The sequence below is a fragment of the Talpa occidentalis genome, unplaced genomic scaffold (assembly GCF_014898055.3).
Source record: "Talpa occidentalis isolate TD23 unplaced genomic scaffold, MPIMG_talOcc4v2.1 talOcc4.15, whole genome shotgun sequence".
Lineage (NCBI taxonomy): Eukaryota > Metazoa > Chordata > Mammalia > Eulipotyphla > Talpidae > Talpa > Talpa occidentalis.
The window spans coordinates 62360081-62374601 of NW_023601543.1; the positions used below are offsets into that span (position 1 = coordinate 62360081).

At 42.1% G+C, this 14521-nt stretch overlaps 1 protein-coding gene across 6 annotated transcripts in view; it reads left to right on the plus strand.

Moving 5' to 3' along the window:
* Nucleotides 1–5356: 5356 nt before the first annotated feature.
* The window catches only part of CASK (calcium/calmodulin dependent serine protein kinase), a 392726-nt gene continuing 383561 nt past the window's right edge, over nt 5357–14521 (plus strand). For 4 of the 6 annotated variants that reach the window (XM_054695765.1, XM_054695767.1, XM_037512502.2 and 1 more), the window contains exon 1: nt 5402–5620. In XM_054695765.1, coding sequence (XP_054551740.1) covers nt 5562–5620 — 59 coding nt within the window. In that variant the 5' untranslated portion in view covers nt 5402–5561. Of the gene's footprint in view, nt 5621–14521 lie in introns of all 6 variants that reach the window. The other 2 variants (XM_037512504.1, XM_054695766.1) reach the window with 2 other exon arrangements.

Genomic DNA, 14521 nt, shown 5'->3' on the forward strand with positions numbered 1-14521 from the left:
CCTGGGAGTTGTCCCCTCTCCCCAAAGCAATGGAGCTGGGCTGCACTTTCTTCACTAACCCCCAGATAGGAGAGTCGATCTGATCTCCCAGGCACTTCTATGTGGGTAAAATGACTCCAGTAGCTTGTGGGATGTCCTCTGAAGTCACAGGGTAGACTGGGAACAAAACCATGTCATAACTGGAACGGGGCACAGGGAAATGGTAAAAGCGATCAGGAGAGGATTTGAGGGGAACTTCTACAGTGTTGGCTCAAACCATTTAATGGATTGCGGGTGTTAGCATTAGAGTATGTGCATTTTAAAAGTAACTAAGGGAGAGAGCAGTGTGCACCAAGTGGGAAGGGAACAGTGACTTGAAAGGAGAATTCTGTTCATGCATGGTGCTTTGGGAATCTCAGTCTACATATAAGATTCTGGTGCTACTGAAACCTGCAGGCTTTTAATGAGTAACTCTTTAAAAAATCATTTGATGCCTTCTCTATCCAGCCCCTCTCTATTTCTCTAACCTCCTCTGGCCTCTTTTTTCCTACACTCTATGATTTAGTCATGACCTACTTCTCCAAAAGAGCATGTTCTTCTTTCAAAAAACATATTTGTGTTCACCTTCAGGACTTCACAAAGCCTATTCTGTCTAGCTAGGATCAACTGATCCCCCCCTAACTGCCTCCCCCCACCACCACACCTCCCACCAGTCCTTTCACTTGCTTAATTTCTATACTTTCTTCAGTCTTAGTTCAAACATATCTTCAGATGGGTCTTCCCTGACCCATAGATCCCCTAGTTATTTTCTCCCAGTGCTCCCTATTCCCTAACCACTGTTACTTCTCATTGCGATTATTTGCTCAGTACTTGTTTTCTTCTAGAATAAAACTCTAAGAGGGCAGGAACCATGCCTGTCTCACTTGTAGCTGTAGTGACCTCAGTGACTAGCATAGACATTTACTTAATTAATATAAAATAAATGATTACAACATGCTATCAGAGTATAAGTCCAGTATATGTAGCCTTTTCTGGAGAGACTATGGTGTCTTTCATTTGAGCTTAGAGCTTCCTGTTTAGAACATCAGGTAATAACGATTCCAGTTTAGGGCAGTGTCATTTTTAATTTTATTCATTAATTCAGTAATAATTTCAATGCTTAGACAATCATAACCACAGAATGAGGCTGAACCCTGAATTGCCCGAATTAACACTGTGCCACACTGACCTCTGGTTGTACTCATGCTATTTCTGCAGCGTGTGTTTCTCCTTTTATATCCTTGTCTCATTGAAATTATGTGGGAGCCCAACAACCTGAGAATGTCTAATGCAATTTTGAGGAAATCCATTACCTCAAAATCATTCAAGATTTTCACTGACATCTAAGCATCAAAGTTGTCTCGTATCAAGTGTATCCTTTTGAGGTTCTTTTTTTTTTTGCAAGTTTCCATATTTTTTAAAGGTCTATCAAGCTATGTCTACATTATGTTGAAGATGTAGAATAATTTCTTTTTTTAAATATTTATTTATTTATACAAGAACTGGGGTAGAGGCCAGAGGCTTGGGAGGGTGAGAGAATTTACCAAAGACAGAGCAGGGAGCAGAACTGACAGATGGACTGAAAGCACTGCTGAGGGGCGCAGCGGGCAAGACAGGAGAGGTCCGCCGCGCCATGTGGAAATCTCCTTGGACGGCAGGGAATCGAACCTGTGCTGCAGAGGCTGCCGACAGCTTCACAGTGCTGCGCTCAACCCTGCTGTGCCACCAGGGAGACCCCCTGAAGATGTAGAATAATTTCATTGATAATTTTCCTAGTTTTAGAAATACCACTGATTGGCTGATAAAGCTCATTCCCCACCTGCTGCTCCATTCCCCACCTTTATAGAGGAGGCAAGAAAAGCTAGATACTTGTGTCCTCAGTTTCTTGCCAGTGAGGGTTGCCCTGTGATTTTGTTCTGGCCAGTCAGATGGGAAAAGAATACTTTCCCTAGTAAGAGACCAGAGTGCAAAACAGCCTTGTCTAACCTTGCTGCCATCTTGCTTCCTGCCTTTGAATGAAGTTTGATATTGCAAATTGCCATAGCCATCTTGTGATGATGAAACAAGTCTGAGGATGAAAAGCTAACATGCCAAGGATGACAGAGTAGACAGAAAAGAACCTAATCACTGAGGACATCGTCAAAAGCTGATTCAACCTTAGTAATCACCCACCTCCAGACTCCTTGCTCTATGAGATACATAAGCCCCCCCCTTTTTGTCTAAACCACTGTTAGGATATTCAGTTATTAACATCTGACTACAATCTAACAGATGCTCATAGTTACCTTAACATTTTATTTGTGGAAACTAGAACAGAGCTGAATTATTGACACCTGGCCATTTATACTTGTGATTATTTTGTTGGAGGAGTGTTGAATGGGGGGGGGGACTAAAGAAGAATTAGCTACATTTAAAAGGTTTGGCCATTTTAGTTATAGAAGTAGTGGAGCTATGTCTAGCCACAATGCATCGTACAAGTATTGAGGGATGTTATATTTCAGAGAACTTCTGTATTGACTGATGACCACACAGGAAGGTGGGAGATCTAGGTTCAAACTGGATGTTTAGCTAAATATGTGACCATGGACATATATTTGGTCCCCGAATTTATTTTCTTGTCCATTGTACTATTTGTAGGATTCTTTCTTTGAAAGGAACAGAAAACTCAAACCCAAATGGCTTAGACAGTAAGGAAATTCATTGCTTTATGGGACTGGAAAGTGTAGTCATCTCTACCCTGCGGCCCCTCCTACCACTTTCACGTGATGTTTGACTACCTTCACAGGAACAAGATGTTTAATGGCAGCTACTGAGGCTGCACACCTCTTTACTAAAGGTCAGTATGGTGGTTAGGGGGTTGATCGGGGAGAGTATCTCCCCTCCACTGGGATAAGTCACGAGCTTTGCAGTGTTTAGAAAACTTGAAACCATTCAAAGTCAGTGACCAGGGAATGTCAAGGGCCAACTAAGTCAGACCAATCTTTGTGGTGAAGGGGCTACATTTGGTGGTTTGATGAATCGGAGCCCACCTCTCCTAGGGAGGTGTTGATGATCCCACCTCAAACCCAGAGCTACCACCCTATGGTGAAAGAGAGGAATGGCTCTTGGGAGGAGAAGCAACACATCCCCCCACATCTGTAAATGATGAAGTTGAGCTGGCTAACCTCTAAAACGCTTTCCAGATCTAAACCAGCTGTGATTTTGTGAGCAGAGAGCAAATCTATCTCTGTAGTCATCTTTTTTAATTCAACACCATGTTTATTGTTGTTTTATGTTATAATTGTCCTTTGCTACCCCTGCCAGCACAGGCCCTTATAGAAGATAACCCCCAATATGAAACCAAAAAGCCTCTGCAAAGCTCAAATTGGGGCTAGCAGAGGAAGTGATGTTGAAAAGGTGACTCCCGAGGGCCACGACAAAGTGACTTGTGAAGGTCTCTCTCTGTTCAGGTTAGGCAGAATGAAATGATGCCTTATTCATACAGTCACCAGGTGAACATGCCAGTTTGGGGTGAATGACTCAGAACTGTTGGTCCCTCGGTGAAGGCGATGTTTCGCAGGCTCTAAAGCTTCCTTTTCCAGAGAATGCACAGCTCTTCGGGAAAGGAGGGAAATCTCAGAATTATATTTTCCCTCTGATTTACATTTTTAAGAAAGGGTTAGTACACAAATCCTTAACACTGGCAAATCTCTCAGTCTCTTGAGGGAGTGGTCAAAGATCAGCACAAAACGTATTTGAAGAGAAAACAGGCTGTGGGACTCCACCCTCCTGGTCCCTCCCACCTACTTTGGTAAATACTATCGTTTCTTACTTTTTTTAAATCGTGCTGAGAAATTTACCAGTTGATTTCTAGAAGCTGACTTATGAACTAATTGGGCACTTCTACTGTGCAGAGGAACAAAGACTTTTTTTATTGGTCCTCAACTGAGGCATATACCTGTCTGATGGCGTTGGCTCATTCTGCACATGCTCAGTGGAACAGAAATCTTCATATTGAATACAACCTAGCATAGGGGCAACACCCAGAAACTCACCCCCTGACTGACCCTGTGCATCCACTCCCTCTAGTTGCATTTTTATCCGGACAAGTCTAACATTTCTAGGGAGTATAGGGAGCAGAGTAGGGGCTGCGGACTTCGGGGGAGGGGGTAATGTACAAAAGGGCTTAAAGTCTCAAATTTGTCCCTGCCTTCCCGAACTGTCTCTAGGCTATATCGAGTGGGGGTAGACGCTGGCTAGATAGACATTTGTCGAGTTTGGGGCAGGATGTGGAGAAGCTGTCTTTATAAAAGACCATTTGTTGTCGCGCATCTCCTTGGACAGTTTTTGTTTGGTCTTTTGCCTGTAGGTGGACGACTCCCCGTCCCCAGCCCTCCTTCCCATTAAGGAATGACAGCGTGGCACCAAAAGAATAAGCCGCCTCGCAGGGTGTTGAATGACAACCTCTCCACTTCTCGCTTTGCCATTCATTAGGACGCAGTCCCGACCTCTTTCCCCAGCAAAAACCGGGAAAGCCTTTCCGCGGTTACAAAAGAAGGGGGCGGGGAGCGGCAGGGGCTCCGAACCCCTCGCCCTAGATAGCCAAGAACGTGCCTTCGGTCGTGGATCTTTTGTCCCGACCCCTTCTGCGGCTCGGTGGCGGAGGTGGCGACCCCGACCGGCCCCCGCCTCAGCAGCTGCAGCCCGCGCGCCCCGCGGCCAATCCCCCGCCCCTTCCAGATTCCCGGCGCCCGCCGGTTCGCCGTGACGTGGCCGGCGGCGCGCGCATGCGCCGCTCAGCCCCGTGCCGGTTCCCTCGGCCTCCGCCCCCCGCCGGGCTGGAGTGGGCGGGGCGTGCGGTCCTGGCAGCCGCGCGGCGGTGGAGGGAGGAGGGCGTGTGTGCGCGAGGCGGGTGCGCGGGGCTCGCGAGCCGGTCGGAGGCTGAGGAGGAGGAGCTGAAGGCGGTGGCCGCGGCTCCCGCCCGCACGGAGAGCCAGTCCCGCGAAGCCCCCTCCCACTCCCAGGCGGGCGGCGGCGGGAGAAGGAGGAGGAAGCGTCTCTGCCGCCGCCTCCTGGTCCCCAGCGCCGATCTGCCGCCGCCACCTCCCTCCGCGGCGATCCTCCCTCCATGGTCCTGCCGCGGCCCCCCCTGTAGCCCGAGCTGCCCCGCGCCGCGCCGGAGCCACCCTCGGCCGAGGGAGCGGTCGCGGCCTCGCGGCCCGCGCGGGCTGACGAGCGGAGAGCGCGGCGCCGCGCGGTCCCCGAGGATCCGCACGCCGGGCAGCGCGGCCCGAGCAGCGTGAGGAGCCGCGGGCGGGCGGGCGGCGCCGGGCCCGGGCCGCCCTCGCTCCCGCGCCCGGCCCCGCCGCCCGCGCCGGGGCGGTCGCCCGCAGAGGAAAGCGCCGCAGTCTCGGGGCCTCGCAGCCCCACTCGAGCGCCCTCAGCACCGAGGGCTCGCGGGTCCTGAGGGGAGGAGGCGAACCCGGGGCCGGGCTCTGAGCTCTTTGGCGCCCCACCCCCGTTTTCGGAGCCCTCCACGCTGCGGCCGCTGTCCCCTCCGGACCATGGCCGACGACGACGTGCTGTTCGAGGATGTGTACGAGCTGTGCGAGGTGATCGGCAAGTGAGTCTCCACGCGAGGGAGCGGGAGTGTGGAAAATGCATTTCAGTGATGCCCGGGTCCTCCCGCACCCGCACCCACTCCGGGCCTGCCCCCTGCCCTCCTTCCCCTCCGCCTCCCCGGTTCTCCTCCCCAGGAGTATTTATAGACGTGTACCTGGACCTCCTGAGGGGCGGGGGTCTGGGGGTTCTGAGCGATCGGTGGAGGCCGAGCCGCCGAGGTCGCCCATCCCCTGAGGCGTGGGGCCGGCTGAAATCGGCTGTCTGCATTTTGTCTGACGGTTGCACAGGGACGTGGCAGAACCGATTTTATACTTGCTTCTGGGAACAGTTGAGGTTATTGTTACCTTGCGTGTACCACAGACCATTAACGAAAAGAGCAGTTTGCATTTCCTTGCCAGCATGGAGAGAGAGAGAAAGAACGTCCAGGGTTTTTAATTGTGGGGTGTGTGTCTATTGTGCAGGATATTAGATAGATGCCTTTGTGTTCACCCCCTGCCCGGATTGGAGGGGGTCATTTAAGACGGGGTGCGTTCAGTTTCAGCAAATTCTTCACCTGGTGTGGACGATCGTGGAAAGAGTTGGGGGCATCCGAATTTTTAATGCCTCGTTATGCAACGACTGTTAAATCAGTGTTCGAGGCTCCCTTCGACTGTTGTCGGGATGGTGGTTAGCGTGGTCGAGTCGTCTGCTTTGAGTCACCGGGCTGGTCTAGAATATAGAACTGACAGTCCAAATGCTCATCCTTTCATCTGTGTTGTATAATTACACCAGGGAAAAGCAGGGAATCAGATTAATCACAGTGCTGTTGAGAATTAAATCTGCAGTTCCTCATCTAATTGTCCATTCCTTAAATCTGTTTTGAATAGTTTCCTTTTCATTCTTGTCAAACAGTATTCCAAGTGCACAATCCTGCTAATTTGCTTGTGAGGGAAATGCCGGCGATCTGAAGTTGATTTCCTAGTTCAGCGTGTATTCTCTGGCTTTAGAAGTTGAGGCGATAAAATTTAAGAGCAGTTTTTGCTTATTTATTAAGGCTTGCTAGATAGCTAACATTGAAATGTTTTACCTCTTTTTGGAAGTGGTGTATTGTTGTCTAATTTAAGAATCCACATTTGGGAAATGAAACCAACACCTTAGAGCAGTTGTCTCCTATCTTTTAAGTTGTCTGCAGTACTGGATTTCAGTTTGTTTAAGTGCTGATAACTCATTTTTTCCCCTTCCATGTTGAGTGTTACATTGTTGCCTCACATGGTGAAACTGTGGGTAGAGCTTGCTACACACTTTCCTCAGACCCATTTGATACAAGGATATGTTACTCCTTGTTCCTATTGTTGTAAGACCAGCTTGTCTCCTAGAAGGATATTCACATGTGCCCTGATAAAGTGGTGGTGGAAGCAGCAACGCTATCCAAAAGATATATAAAGTGAGCCTCATATGTAATTCTCCATATGTGAAATTTACATATGTAAATGTTCTAATGGCCACATTAAAAAGATTACAAACATATAAGTGCAATCAATTTTAATAAAATATTTAACACAGTAGGTTCAAACTGTTACATTTCAGCATGTAATGAATACAGAAATTATTAATGAGATGCTTTACATTCTTTCTTTCATACTGAGTCTTTGAAATCCAATGTGTATTTTACACTAACAACACATCTCAGTTCTGACAGTAAGCTAAATTTTCATTGGAAATACCTGTCTGTATTTAGGTTTCACAGAATTTGCTTGCAAAAGTCAATTCACATGCCCAAGTTCTAAACATACCTAAAAGTTTTCCAATAACTGTATTGAATATCTTTCTAAATTGAAATTAATTAAAGTTTAATATAATTCAAGATTCAGTTCCTCAATTGGATAATCACATTTCAAGTGCTCAGTAGCCATATATGAGTATACAGTACTGGAGAGACAAATATGTTTTTTAAAAATCTTGGTTTCTTTATTCTTAGCACCCAGTGAAGGTAAATTAGGTGTTTCCCAAAGCGCCCCACATGACTCTGTGTATGTGCATGTGTGTGTGTGATATTTGTTATGTGTCTTTTATTTAAATGGGCCAGCAAAATCATAATTGGAAAATGTGAGATTAAGATGTTTATTATGATGATGGAGTATAGCCACCATTATTGAATGAATGTTAGTAACTAGTTGTGACACCATAAAATCTGGAAGAGTGATGATGTGATCTCTTTGGAAATTGAAAAGAAGTTGTCAGCATTACATTAGCACAATTAGTGCTCTGTAAATTTATAATTGATAGAATATTTTCAGGAAACACCTCTGGTAGAACTAAATTCATCTCTTCTGTTGCTTCAGAATTGCAAGAGGAGGGAAGTGCAAGCTATTTTTGAAGTTCTCTATGGCTACCTCAAATAATGTGAACTGTGAAATCTCATTCATATCCTACAAAATCTGATTTGGTCAGTGCCATTTATGTCATTCCACAAAATAATGAATTCAAGGTAGCCTTCGTAGTAAAGAATGTAATGATAGTGTTCCTCACCCTGTGTAAAGGTTGAAGGTTTCTCTGGTAAATTGTCTCAGCATATATTGATCTGGAAATTGAAATTCACTTGAGATTTTCTTGCAGGGACCTTGACAGCATACATTTTAACTTAGAATTTGTTCAACTCTGGGTTTAAACAGAAAGGCCTTAAAGATGTTCACTTGCACTGAAAATCCTTTTGTCAATTGCTCTTCAATTTCTCAGGAACTGTGATTTTCTTTTATACCAAATTAGTATCTTAAGTTGTTTTTGACCACCAGGTTTATATTTTCACTTAGGTACTTTTCAGGTAGATTTCACTTTTCAAAATAAGTCCCCTACCTTACTACTTATCTACTCATTCATTCACCCACTATGTATTTCTTGGCCATAACTGAAAGTTCCAGTGTAATTTAGATCCTTCAGTGTATTTTTATACCTGATTGAAAAAGACAACTAATAGAGTTAATGGGATTTTAACATATAAGATCATTATAATGTTTTCTTTCCAGTGGCTGCAGTCTTTGCCCTTGTTAAAATTATCTTGGAGAGAATTGTTTGCCTGATTCACTATGAGTATTGGGGGGATGCCATATCTTTAAAAAAAATTTAATAAAACTCTTTACCCATGTTTCTTATTTTTGAAAGTCTTACAAAAGCTCCATTGAATGCTGTTTGTTTTCATAGCATTTCTCCATGTAACATCTTTCAACCAACTGAAACAAATCTCTAGTGATGGGACCTCATCCTAGTTGTAAAACTTCTTGTCTTCGCAAATGTAGCAGTTACTGAAAAGGAAAGGTATTAATGAAATATATGAAGATAATGGGTTAATTTTTATGTCATGGTTATTTACTGTATCTTTTGTAAATTTATAGTTTTAGGATAAGTATACAATCAGTAGTATAACTTGAAGTATATTTGAAGATGATTCGTTCAAATTAAAACAGCAATACCTACCTTCATAGCACAGCAGTTTCTGTGAAAAACAATAGCAAAATACATAGCATTTTCACCTTGTGTAAGCTGAATAGTTAACTGCACTTGTATGTAAAGTATTGAATAACTTGTAACTTCTGCCTTTCCTCCTTTGGTAAGACTTATACTAAAATTGGAATGATGCAGTATAACCCCTGCTCAAGGATGACATGCAAATTTGCTAGGCTTACTGTATTCACTTACACTTCAAGAGCGCTTAACATATTTAATTACATTTACTTATTTATGGGTCTCTAGTAGCTAAAAGGGAGCTTCTTGAAGGCAGGGAACATATCTTACACATCTTTCTCCACTATTTAACACAGTGCCTGCAATGTAACAGAACCTCATTAACTGGGGAATGAATGGTGTAGTTTTAATAAAACTTCATTAAAAGGCAAAAAAATATGTTTATCGACCTCAAGGCAGTTACTGTCCCAAAAGACAGTTTAAATTAATGGTTCTCCACCTGGCCGCATGTTAGAGTCACCAGAGGAGCTTTAAAAAAAGGAAAGCCAGGGCCTTGTGTCAGAGCAATGAAGTGAGAATCTCTGGGAGTGGGTCTTGGTCCTGGTATTTTTAAAAAAACTTCTCCAAGTGACTATAATGTGCAGCTATGATTGTCATTGGTTTAAAATTTAGGCTCTGTATATAATATTTTGAGACTGGATTTTCAGAGGGTAACAGTTTTTAAAAAGTCTAGAATAAATGGGTTTTTTTTTGGGGGGGGGGGAGATATTAAAACCAAAAGACCAAAACATGAATTTTACTTTCTATATATTGTGTTTCTGAGCCTTGTTGTGTAAGAATTTGATTTCATTTATTTCAGCCTCTGTTTCACTTTGATTTCTTGGGTCATTTAAGATTCACATTGATTTATGACACTCATGTAATGCTAACATGGTGATTGTCTGATGTTTGGAACAACAGAACAAGCAGTGCTTCAATAACAGCTGGTAGTGGCTATCCACATAATAATTTAATATTAAGAAATGTGTAAGTTTAGTATGGATTGGGTTTGCACATATGCTCTATTAAGAATATGTTTAGGTTGTTTATGTACTTTAAATTCCATACTTGGTATTCCAGTAACGCTGTTTGCCAGAAAATAGAGTTAAATGTAGCCTTTATATAACTACTTGGTTGATAATATGTAAAATACATAATTTATCATAGAGAAAAATTCATCTTTACTATTTGTATTCATTATGGTGGCTTTCACATATATTGATTTGTAATGTGATTTGGGTTTCGAATACCACAGGGGAAATGTTACATCATGTTGGAACATCTTTCCTGAAAATTTTAACTAGACACTGTAAGAAAACTAGTTTTTAATGTTAGGAAAAGGTTAAAGGTGAGCCTGAAGGAACCAAGATTTTCCAGAAATTTTATATATATATATATCACAATCCATGAAAGAAATGCTTGATTAAAGTGACAATCATGTAACAAGGTAAAAGAAACAATCACTAGTCAACCTGCTGGTAACCCGGACATCCAAGCCATGGGTGTTTTACTGAAGTTTTATAGAGGAAAAACCTGTTACATAGAGGATGTGGATTTCTACACAAATCAGGTCTTATTGGGAATAGGTAAACAATAGTATTAATTCCTGATGATGGAATTTAATTTTGGGGCCATTTTGGAGGGAATTGAATTACTCAGTTGCCATTCTGCAACTGTGTATGACCTTCTCTGAGTTTCCTCATGACCCTCGGTGCCCCTTTACACACTGCTTTAGAACTTGGGAGTTTCTGAAGTGTTCTTTTTTGCATGTTGTCATCATAAATACTTCCTGTGACTCCCCTACCTTTCTTTCTTTTTTTTTTTAAGATTTATTTATTTATTTATACAAGCACTGGGTACAGTCAGAAGCACGGGAGGGTGAGAGAATTCACCAGAGCCAGAGCGGGGAACAGTACAGGCAGACTGACGAAATACACTGCTGAGGGGAGCAGTGGGCACGACAGGAGAGGTCTGTGGTGCCATGTGGGACCCTCGGCCAGGGATCTAACTGGCACTGTAGAGGCTGCAGGCAGCTTCGCAGCCCAGCACTCAACCGCTGCACCACCAGGGGAGGCCCTCCCCTACCTTTCTTGACTATGACTTGCTTCTATGTCCCTGACGTACAAAGTTCACTCACCCCCACCATTTTTCCTTTGCACGTGTAACAGTTTCACCTGAGAAATTACCTAATGTCCCTTAAATTGTCTACTGGATATTTCTTATAAATTGAAAATTCTTATAAATTGAAAATCCAGTTGTAGCTTTACTCAATAAATTAAGCAAATATACCTCACTTTTTGAAATTGTTCTTGATTTATTGCATTTCTGTAAGTGTTTCATATTTTATTTTATTTTTTTTAGAGGCATGTTTTATTTATTTATTTAATTTGTTTGTTTTTTTTTTTTGTTTATACATGCACTGGGTACAGTCAGAAGCGCGGGAGGGTGAGAGAATTCACCAGAGCCAGAGTGGGGAGCAGAGCAGGCAGAAGGACCGAAGTACACTGCTGAGGGGAGCAGCGGGCGGCAGGAGAGGTCTGCGCGCCATGTGGGATCCTCCTCCAGTGGCCGGGGAGCAGCCGGGGATCGAACCAGAGCCACAGAGGCTGCGGGCAGCTTCGCAACCCACTGCTCAACCGCTGCGCCACCGGGGAGGCCCAAGTGTTTCATATTTTAGATGTTGTAGAAACACTGTTTAAAGGAGCTTTGATTAAATATCATTTAAAAGTTTAAAAAAGCTTTTATAGTTTAATTCCCTCTTCATAAGGGGAATTAGCATTTATGCCTTATAATCTTAGGCACTTTGCATTTATTATCTCCTTTTTACCCATTTTACAGAAAACACTGAGATTCAGAGGGAGTAAGTGACTTGCCCAAGATCACTTGGGATTCCAACTGGCTCTAAAGTCTATTCATTTCATGGTGCATTTTGTTGCTGATCCCAGTTGTAAAAATGCTGCATTTGGGTTTCCTTAAAGTAAGGCATATGTCTTTTTTTTTTACAAAGTTTATTTACTGCAGCTGTAACTGTTCAACTTTCTAGTTGAATTTCTTACCTCCTCAGTAGAGGTTCCATATGTATGTTCATTGTTTCATCTATTTCATTTTTTTGTCTTTCTCTTGAATCAAATATCAGCATTTGTCTTAAAATGATTATGCATCCTTTAGCAGTAGAAATATTTACCATTCATTCAAAATATAATTATTGTTTTGGAACTTTCTCTTCAAGGTTTTCCTTCCAAAGCCCCTACACCAACAGACAGAAGAGTTGATTAGTTACTCCCTTCTTGTCAAACCAAGAGTAGTAAGTTTTTAGATAGGGGTTTGTTAGGAGTGGGTTGGTTTCTATAGGGTAGTTATTTCTATATCCTGTGATAAATACTAAATGAGTCCTTTTTGACTCTGAAATCCATGTACTGAGCCACAGCTGCGTCACAGTTGTCTGTCAGTATTACACACCTAAATAATCAAGCGACTCAGTTACTGCTACAAAGCAGGTACCTGACCCCAGCCAACAAAGTAATGGGGTGTATAGCTCTCATATTTTTGGTTTTATTTTTTTAGCTGCAACTGAAAATACAGATTCAAAAATTACCAAATATGGCTTTATGCTACAGAATTCAAGTTGCTATAGGACCTGCACTCCTTTCTTTCTCTGGACCACCAAATATCTTGGCATTCCCTCTTTTAACTGAGTAAAGTGCAATGTAATATTCTGATGATCATTGTGATATTAAAATACGATTGGTTATAGAGTCCAAGTCAGTATAGGGAGAGTCTCTGACTTTCTGCACCGGGAATATTTAATTTTTGAAGCTAGTCTGACTTAAAGGAAATCAGTATCTTTTTCCAATTTTGAGACTTAATAATTTTATATTTCTTTCTCTTTATTAGCTAGTTATTATAAGATAGATTATAAAATAAATTTTAAAATATAGATGGTACAAAGATAGCGACTCCCCATTCTCTTTCCTCCATAGCCCTATTCTCCAGAGGTAACCACTGTTGAGTTCTTGTATCGCTTCCGGGAAGTTTTTCATTTAAAACACTGGCTAGGATCATATTTGTGGACTATACGGAAATACTCATTTTCCATTGAAAACTAGCATAGCTGATCTTTCCATATCTGCCTATGTATCTAACTGTGTCTCTTAAACTGTTGCCAAGTGTTCCCTATTATGGATTGACACTTTGGCTTGATACTTTGAATTGATCAAAGTATCAATTTGAATTGATACTTTGGCTTTGAATCATATATAAGCTATTTCTAAGTGAACATAACTGAAATTTCCAGGCTGGAGTTTGGGTGAACATCTGGAAGATTTGGGAAATCATCTATGTGGAAGAAAGTGAAACTATGAGTGAATGAGTTCTTATAGGTTGACTGAGCTGGGAGTGTGTGGCTTTGAATGGATGTTACTCATGGAGTCAGAAGATTCAGGATAGCTGGATACATAAGTTTCAAAGCTTATGATTGGAGAATCAATAATGTAAAATGCCAACATGTGACTGAGGACTGAGAAAAGGCTTATCTATAACAGAGGGGCAATTTAAAGCATCTATCAAAATGAATGTACTCTTTAATATTCAGTTCATGGTGTGACAGTTCAAGATTCTGACTATATTTCTATGGATGGATGTTGGTAATATTACACTATATGTAGCTTTCTCACAACCAACATATTTAGAGCAAAAAATGGAGTAGATTCCTCTAACACTGTAGTTGTGTTTTGTAGATCAGAAGATGGCTGGCTTTTAGGTAAAACCATTTGTTTTTTTCTAAGATTGAGTCTTTTTCATTCCAAGCTTTTGATGTACAACTTTCAGTTAAATAGATTAAGTAGAGTACGCTCCTTCCCTTTTGTATTCCTCTTCCTCTACTCCCTAACTAAATTTGTTCATTGACTTTTCTCAGTTGTCCACATCCAATCACAATAATAAACGGTTATTTTCTTGCAGCTAGGCCAGTTTTTTATATCTAAGTGCACATTATTTTATCGTCTTGAGTTCTATTACAAGGCTGTTGCACATTTTTTCCAATCTTTTAAATTTCTTTTAATACTTTTTTTTTTTTGCTTTTTACCATTGTTTTGAATATTTGAATCATTTATTGGTAAGAAGGTAGGAATGATGATTGTACTTGCACATTCTACTCATATGTGCTCGCGTCCCCCTGCCTTCTCTTTTGGTGTAGTTTAGTAAGACATGAAATGTACTGTGTTGAGTCTGTATTTTGAGCTTTTAATTTTAATACTGAGTTTGGAGAATCTTGATATATTTAAATCCAGGATAGAAGTATTACCATTTAAGCATATGCAAATTTTAATGTTTTATTAAAGTTTCTTGACGTTATTAATTCAATTACAGAAGTCTCTAGCCCTGCTATGGTATGCAGATCACCATTATCCCACTGATATTTTACAGA